The sequence below is a fragment of the Setaria italica genome, chromosome VII (assembly GCF_000263155.2).
Source record: "Setaria italica strain Yugu1 chromosome VII, Setaria_italica_v2.0, whole genome shotgun sequence".
NCBI classification, from domain to species: Eukaryota; Viridiplantae; Streptophyta; class Magnoliopsida; order Poales; family Poaceae; genus Setaria; species Setaria italica.
In genome coordinates this window covers 4,458,684-4,467,493 of record NC_028456.1, presented here as the reverse complement: position 1 = coordinate 4,467,493, position 8,810 = coordinate 4,458,684, and the positions used below count along the sequence as shown (strand labels likewise).

The 8,810-nt window shown below is 46.6% G+C and overlaps 1 protein-coding gene and 1 long non-coding RNA gene across 3 annotated transcripts; both read left to right on the top strand.

Moving 5' to 3' along the window:
- Window positions 1–89: 89 nt before the first annotated feature.
- LOC105914816 lies at window positions 90–2,525 on the top strand. Its single transcript, XR_001164499.2, has 3 exons — window positions 90–897; window positions 1,528–1,635; window positions 2,041–2,525. It is a non-coding gene; the product is annotated as an uncharacterized LOC105914816 (long non-coding RNA).
- A 284-nt stretch (window positions 2,526–2,809) lies between these two features.
- On the top strand, window positions 2,810–4,806 carry LOC101782753. 2 transcript variants are annotated; one of them, XR_002678494.1, is made up of 3 exons: window positions 2,810–3,789; window positions 4,164–4,263; window positions 4,502–4,806. XR_002678494.1 is itself a non-coding variant. In XM_012847610.3 (3 exons), exons 1-3 carry the CDS (start codon window positions 3,075–3,077, stop codon window positions 4,173–4,175), a joined length of 354 nt encoding a protein of 117 aa, XP_012703064.1. In that variant the 5' UTR covers window positions 2,810–3,074; the 3' UTR covers window positions 4,176–4,495. The 2 variants fall into 2 exon arrangements, 1 of the variants encoding a protein (XP_012703064.1); XM_012847610.3 differs by lacking the exon at window positions 4,502–4,806 and having other exon boundaries at window positions 2,810–3,287; window positions 3,661–3,789; window positions 4,164–4,495.
- Window positions 4,807–8,810: the final 4,004 nt, after the last annotated feature.

The window sequence follows — 8,810 nt, the reverse complement described above, 5'->3', positions numbered from 1 at the left end:
AGGGTCCATTTTCGGAAATTGGTTTCGCCAGGGGCCTATTTGTGAAATTTTTTCGCAAAAAGGGCCAAAAAACAAAAAAGTCGGTGAAGATCGATGGGGAGCACGGCGCTGCGGTAGTGGCCTAGCGCAGGCGGGGACGGCGGAGCATGGGGCTCCCCTGCTGATCTGCGCAGGCGTCACCACCCGCTGCTGGGGATGGCCGCCGCGGTGCTCGTCTACCAGAGGGCGCCTTATTACCGATACCCATCCTCGCTGCCCTCCACTCCCTCCTTCCCTCTCGACGCCCTCCTTCCCTCCTGCCGGTCCACTCCCGCGCCATCCGCCGCCGGCGGCGGCGTCATCCTGCTCCTCGGCACAGCCACAGTGGGGCTGCCGCGGGCCACTGCTGCCCAGTGCAGCAGCCCCGCACGGGGGACGGCATCGCGGTCGCGGAGGTGGCAGCGGATGCCACTGCCACGCTAGGCCGGCATCCGCACTCGCCTCCACCGGGCCCTCACTCCTGTCGCCCAACTCAGTGCGGGTCGTGCAGGGCTTCCTCCTCCCCAACTCCGCCTCGCCTCCTCCTCCTCCTCCGACGTGCTTGCGAGCACCGGCGTCCCCGCGTCGCCGTCACTGTCGAGGTCCCCAACGTGCTGCTCCAGCCCCTCGCCTCCTCAACCAAGGCCGTCGCCGCCTGATTCTGCAGCCACGCCAATTCCGTCCGCTGCCACGCCTCGCCACCTCCGGGAGCCCCATGTCCTCTACCCCGTGGTTTGTGTAAAGATTTCAGGTTGGCCAATAGCGTGGATGTGGATGGTGCGGCAGAGGGGACGATAGCAGGTTGGCCACGCGGTCAGCCGCCGGACATCAACATGCCACACGACGCCGGAGAGCTCCATCAGCCTTGCGAGTCCACGGGTAAAGTTCCTTCCGCTCAATGTATCTTCTTATTGATTGCTTTGTTGCTTTCCCTTCTGTGTTGTTTCCGCTTGGGTATGTGAGTTAATCATCATAGCAATTGGTTGCAATTTGATTTCTATCCTCCTATCCTTGGCTTGATGACCAAGTGTTCGATGAAATGCCCATGTAATCACTTTGTTCTATGAGTAATCATTTTTATTCTGTTGCATCTGCACAAGTGCAACTGGGCCATCCATCTTCCCATTTAAAGTTGATGCTGTTGAGATGCAATGGCAGCTTTTGCAACATCGATGCCCCCTGTATTGTGCCCTCAAGACCAAAAATCCTCAGTTTTGAGTATTTCTCAAATGTACTGTGAACACTCACAATCTATTTGGTTAATTGCTCAAGAGAAGTCCCATATCATTTTTAGATCGTAGCACTGTATGATGTCGTTGTGGAATTGCCATCCTAGGACTCTCATTTCATTTTAGAGCGTAGTAATGTATGATGTCATCATTAGACTACATTAAAATTTTAGCCTGTAACATCGTGAAGCATTCTGAGAAGAAGTGATGAAGAATGCGTACTTTCATATTCTAATATGCTGTACTTATGATGTAATTTTTCATCCCTTTTCTTCTTCAGCCATTTGTAGGTAGCGCTGATGGAGCACTGCAAAAATCCTTCCATGTCGGGAGACAAGTGCCATCATTACCGAGTGTCCAATCTGATAGGCGGATTCAGAAACAATATGTATACCTTTTGGTCATATTTATGTCTGCAATATGTTCCTATTCTGTTTCACTTGGCTTAACTATAATGTGGTCATTTAGTTATTTTCTAATGTAACATTTAGACACCACTTATGTAAAACTGTAAAGGGAGAATTAGCTGACATGTTAGTTATGTGACAAAGACAATGTAATTGCTTGATGATTGTTAAGCAAAAAGGTAGGCTTACAGGGAACACATGGTACTAATGCATGTCAATAACTTGTTGTGCAAGTACTTAAGTTCATTTTCTCTTATTTATGTTTACAGTTTTGCAGCAAATTCCCCTTCAAAAAGTGTTGCAGAAATTTTTGGAAAACAACACTACAACTAACATCAAATTTCGTTTTCAGTTACTAAATCTGACAATTTTTTTTCGTCCACCAGCCTCCCATGTCGCGATCCATCCCGCGGTCGGATGCAGATCAAATCCTTGGGTGCTGACCGAGGGATCACCACGCGCGGCCATAGCAATCAACATCAGCAGTTCTTGACGAAGACCACGACGTACAGCCCTAAGCGACGCCTGGTCCATGATGCCAACCGAGTTGCGCCCTCTGACATTGTCTGAGTCAGCTGCAAGTGCAGAGTCTTACTCTGAACCCATGCTTCGACTATCTCCAATAACCTATCCATTTCGGGCTTTCTAGATATATAAGAAAATTCATTTGTTAGACGCAATTTAGAATGAAACAATTATTATAGAAATAGGTAAGTGAAATCTGTTTTAGTCTCATCAGCATGTTCCGTTGAGTGTCACTGTTCACCAGTTTAAGTGTTTTCTCGGAAGTTTTGGTGCATCTCGTATGTTGCGGACTGCCATACAACAGTAACAGTAACATGATCGAGTGCAATTTACATTTGTCTACTGACATAATTGCTTGCAAGTAAGATGAGAATGATATTTATTTATGATTTGTACTATCCGTAGCAACGCACGGGCATGATTCTAGTATTATTAAAGCGAGTAACGTCTCTGCCAGCAATTTTCATCTGTCACGCTCGTTTTGCAATAAACCCCTCAGACTTTCGTGGAATCAACCCGCAGTCCATATTCTAAAGAGAGGGGGGGCTCGGGTGGAAAAAGGAGAGAAGGGAGGGGGTTAAAGGGGAAAACGCTTCTCCTTTCTTCAAAACAGAGGCGAACGGAGGGGATTGGGCGCCCTGGCGGCCGGAGCGGGGTGCCCCACTGCTGCCCCGTGCTGCTCGGTGGCGAGGTCGGCCGGACGCTTGGCGGACGACTCCCACCATCTACGGAAGAGCTTCTTGATGACTGCAGGGAAGAAGGAGGAGATGGGGAAGCTGGTGATGGAGCGGAGGATTCGCATCTGGATGTCCCCATTCTCTTCATCCATCTCTCCTCCGCATCTGCCCGCTGCCGGCGCACCTCCGCTTCCCATCTGCTCCTAGCGCCGGGCTACATGCGGCTGCGCGCGCGTGTGCCGCATCCTCCGCGACGGGGGAACCGCCGTGGCAGCGCCTCCCCGTGGAGCCACCGCTCAGCCACCGCCCACCGGATCACGGGTAAGGCCCTCCTCATGCTGACAAGCACGGCACACGAGAGGCTCCGCTCACTCAACCTCCTCCTCAGTTGCCTCGCTTGTCCAACGCCAGCCTGCTCCGTGTCGTCCGAGGTACTCCGATACCCCCTCCCCCTTGCATGAAACTGGCTGTTAATGTACAGATTGAATTGTTCACGAAATCACCCCCATGTGGTGCCCGTGGTTAATGTTTGCTATTATGCCTCTATAATCTGCACGGTTGTCATTTAGGAATACTTATTGGTTCGTGGAATGGATTAATCGTAGCATTGATTTGTTATTTCATTAGGTCATTCCATGATTTGGATGATCCAATTCATGGTTTTGCCATTTAAATCAGCTATATTCCTGATTTTTTTTTCTGATAGCACTGCATATGCCAGATGAATATTACCCATTGGAATTTAGTATTTTCTTATTTTTTATATCTGACACACCTTTCTCTGTTTTGATTACATGGGAGCAGATAATTGGCACAATTGTTGGCAATAGCAACTCTAAACTCTCTTTGCCATGCTTGATGCAGCAGCACCAACGCGCTGCTTCTGTAAGCGTCGAAGGAAGTGAACAAATTCCTGAACACCACTTGGTGCAGGTGATTCCACCTTCCAGGGATGCCTACAGTTGTTTGGGGCATGTAAATTATGCTCATACACATCAAATTTCATAGATTTTGGATCCCTGCTTCCAAGTTTGGTTTGGTATAATCTTGTCATATTTCTTCTTTCACCTTGGTTGTTTGTGGCATGATCATATTATTTATGTGTAGCAATAACTCCAAACCTGGAGCAACTTCAAAATTACGGACGTACTATCTACCAATAGTTTCTGTTTATTTCTTCACACTGATCAGATTGTGCACGAAGCATGTGGAAGTTACGGAATGATGGCACCAACTGTCACTTATTTCTATCGAACAAAATTTTCTTGAAACAGTTTCTAACTAACAAATGTTTTGCACATATTCAGGAACTTTTCTAACTAACAAGCAGCTGAAGCACAGTTTTGTGTGGGCTTACAAGAGCTTTGTCATCGAGATAGAGTTTCATTGCATGGAAGGACCAGTACGGTATGCATAGCAGTTCAACAAATCCATCATCTCACTGAGCTGATGATCTATGTTTCCAGTGCTTTGTTATCTCTTAAGAAAGTTCAGTGAGAATAATGATCTTGGTCAAATAACATTCTGTCTTATTGAATTATCCCTGAATATAAAGAGAAAGTATGGTACAGTTTCTTGCGAAATTGAAAAGTTTGTTTCAGCATATTATTTGGGCTCGTGAGTTATTTTTCATTCCATGCTGCAGGCGGCTACTGGAGCTAAATATACACCGTCTCTATTTAAAATGAATCGAAGCAATTCAGTTTGGACAAGGTACTCCTATATAAGTTCTTAACGGCGAGGACGGCAACATGTGCGGCGCATGGGCGACGGCGAGGCAACGCATCAACATATTATGAAGCGAAGCTAATATATTAGAAATAAGCGAATAATAACATAAGAGCAAGTAAGGAACCGTAGCAACACATGGATATTTCTGCTAGTAATATTAAAGTACCACCAAAAAAATTTTGTACATCGTGGACCAAGTCCACGGACGGGAGCACAAAAACCGGCCGCATAACGACTAAAACAGATCGGAAAAGATAAACTACTCCCTCCATCCCAAATTATAAGTCGCTTTGACTTTTTTGATATATTCACTTTGCTATGTATATAGATATAACAATATGTCTAGATGCATAGCAAAGTGGATGTACCAAAAAAAGTCAAAGCGACTTATAATTTGGGACGGAGGGAGTATCTAATAAAGAATAGGATAGAGACCAATCCGACTCACAAGCCAAATCCAAAAACTTCTATTTGTGTGCATCCTTCATACATCAGCCACAAATCCAGATTCCACATCAACATACATGATCGACGGCAGTCTCGCGTCGGCAAACGTGTGACAGATGCTGTCAAAGGGATCCTGAAGGTCAAGGATCTCGAGCAACCTGTCGCAGCTCAACGAGAATCAACGAGCACATCGACGATGCGGACCGGAGCGCGGTGGCAGCGGGAGCGGCGCGCCGGAGCCGGAGCAGAGTTGGTCACCTCAGCGGCGAGGGAGTGGTGCGCCATGGCCGAAGCGGGTCACCAAGGGAGAAGGTCCTGGGGCCAAGCCCGGCGCGCGACCATGGCCTCCGAAGCCGCGGTCTTTGTGCAGACGTCGACCTCCGCGTCAGTTCTTCCAATTCGTGGAGGAGATAAAGCAGGTAAGAGATATTGTGAAGAGAGGATTCACGATGGAGGAGGAGACAAACCATCTCGATTTTGGCTGCCCCTAATTTGGAGAACAGGAGCGGTTTTCTTCAAGATTTGGTTTCTGCTGGAAGCCTGGAAGAGGAGTAGAGGGAGGTGCTGGTCAGTGCTGTGCTGGACACGGGGGGAGATATAGATGTCCATTCGGGCCGCCCGGCACGAGCCCGGCGAGGCCCATTAAATTTCATGCCGGGCCTGGCCTGTCATGACGACTTTGTTGTGCCGTGCCGTGCCGGCCCACGGGTCGGGCCCGCTGAGCCTTTTCCGTGCCGGGCCAGCCCGTCAGGCACGGCTGGCTTCGGGCCACCGCGAGGCACGGCGGGCCTTGCGCTGCCTCCCGTAACACTCAGTGTTAATGACAACTTAAGTATGACATCAAGCAGTAAGGGTGAAATTTGGATTAAAGGAAGGTAATTTGAGCAAAAATCGAATTTGAGCCGAATTCGACCAAAATTGCAATTTGGAGAGTTAAATTCGGAAAAATTTGCCAAAAATATGAAGTTGAGGCTCGGAAAAGTTTAGAACTTAAGGGAATAAATTTGGACATAAAATCAAGTCCCAAACTCCTCAAGAAAGGCATTTAAAAATCAAAGTCAAGAAAGTACTATTCATTATCCGAAAACAGGAAAATTCAGAAAAACATGATGAGTATCCATTTTGGAAATTGAATCCTGCCCAATTTTTCAAGTAAGTGGACAAAGGAAACTGAACAGCAGTGAAGTATGATCCTTGGACATGTTTAATAGGGTGTTGTTGCTCAGGAATAGTGAAAGAATCAAATTCAAATCAAGGCTCAAAGTCAGCACTCTGACCATTTCGGCCTAACTATCGAGCTGCAAATCCTCAGTCTGAAAACAGTGTTGACTAGCAATGTTTGGAGTGAATTTCAGAAAAATCAAGTGCAAAGGTTATATAGTTTCTTGTGCAAAACAGAATCCTTGTTAGTTGTAGAGCACAAATGGTTAGTGGTTGCACTATATGGAATACATTTGGGCTACTGAAATTAAGTCCAAAGAAGGGTAAATGACCACATATTAGGACTGTCGAAACTGAATCAATAAAGTTCAGTTAGCAGTACATGCTGACAGAAACTTTGAGCTTCAAAATCTCGATCTTAGGATGCTTATTTCGGTTGGAGGCCAATCTATCAAATGGAGTACTTGGACTACTCTACAAGCTCACTTAAAGGAGTTTTGTGAGTTGAGATCAAAAAGTTTGAGTAAGTGAGGCCTGAACATATCGGTTGGGAAGGGATAAAAGGAAAAAAAGAAAGAAAGAGCGGAACAGAGCAGGAACCGTGCCGCCGCCGGCACTTCTGCCCGCCGGCCAGCGCGACGACCTCATCCGTGCCACGTGCGCCCGTGAACCGTCAAGGTGGCCATCATGCACGCGGTAGAAATTTGTATATAAACCGCTCCTACCTCATCCGTTCACCCTGCCGCCTTTTTCACCCGAGCAAGTAGAGCAGGGCAGTAGCGCCGCCGCTGGCCAATTCCACTATGCCGCTGCTCCTTACCGCAATTCCTTCCACCCGAAGCTCCGCTAGCACCTCGTCAACACCTCACACACCTCCGTTTTCCAGTTTTCCACCAGCAAGCCCCGAGCCGCCGCACTTTTCGTCCGCCGGCCGCCACCACCTACTCCTCCAGTGAGCCTCCGCCCCGCCCCTTCTTCCACTCTTCTAGTCCGGTTTAGGGGCTTCGTGGGTCGTGTATAAGCCGTAGGGTGCGCCGGCGATCGTCCTTGTGCCGCCTCCGTGCATCGCCAGGGCCGGCCGCAAGCCGAGCCGCGGCCGCCCGTGGAGGGGCCGGCTCGGGCCACCTCCCGGCAAGCTGCCGCTGGGCGCAGGTGCGCCTGGTCTGGGCGCCGCCGCCCCGGCCGGCTCAGCCGTCGGAGGGCCGTGGTTGGCTGGGCCCGCCCCGCTTTTTCCCCACCGGCGTGTGCCGACCTTGGCCCGGGGAAGAAGAAGCCCCTGACCAAGGGGGCCCGCCCGTCAGTCGTAGAGGGGGGCGCCAGGTAGAAAAGATAAGGGGGGAAGGGCCGGTCCAAGGGGCCCACGAGTTAGTGAGGTTGGCTAGGAGAGGCCCGGTAGGAAATTAATTTCGAGGGTTTTTTTCGGATAAAGTTTGTTTTCCAATTTTAAAAATCGATTTAAATAACAGCCAAACTATTTAATTCACTGTAAATTGTATACGTACCCAAAAATAGTGAAATAAATTTCTTTAGGTTTGTTTTAATCTCCTTTACGCATTAAAATTGTTAAAAATTATTTGCTTTTATAAACATTTTGGGTATTTATTTAAGTGCCTTTAATTAAGGATATTAAATAAATACTTAATAATTCCAAATACATAAAATATGAATTAATGCTTTTCTAATTACAAATTAATCATAATCTATAGTAATTAGGAGATCAGGTTAGAAAATATGTTTAATACTTTTCAAAAATAAAAGAAAAGGCTTGCTTTTAAAAGATAAAGATTTAAGTATTTACTTAATACTTTTCCGTAAAATATTTAAATAAATTCTTAAACTGTATAAATTAATAAAATTCTGAATAATGTTTTAATTAATTCCAAGTAAATGTTAATCTATAGTTTTGCATTTTCTTTTACATTAAAAATTAATTCAAAAGCTTTTCAAAAATAAAAAAAGGGGGGTCAGAGAGGGGTTTAGTAAGGGAGTTTAAATCGAGGGTTAGATGTTATGGGTAGAGTTTGTTGGCTTGCAACTTTATCATGAAAGAAGTTGTAAAGACCTGTGCTTAAAAAGTTGCATCTCTGACTCATGCATACGCTTTATCGTAGGCACTGAAGGTTCCGAAGCGGAATTTCTGAAAATTTCTGAAGAACCTCCGGAGTTTGAGGAAATTGTTGAATTGATCCCTTGTGAAGCCGGACCGTTGGGCAACGCTAACATTTTTACAGATCAAGGCAAGCCCCGGTGCATCTATGCCTATCTATTTTGGAGTTATTATTTCATGAGTCCAACTATTGGTTAATTCCTTATGAATGCATTAGGACTAGGAGTTGATTGAAACCTTACTTTTATGCACAATCCAACCTTATCATTAAGGACATCTTTGCCACTTGTTCAATAATTAGTAAGTAACCTCTGCTTAACCAAGCATAGTCGCGCTACCTTCACCATTCCTGAGTACCTATGGTACTCAGCAACCTAAGGTAACATTGTCATACATAGGTATAATAGAGAAATGACCTATTTTGAAAGAGAGTGTACGGAAGGTTAGAGGGAATCAAGAAAGGAGTCTTGAGTTCCATAGTTCCGTCCACTCGATTAATTTGATTAAG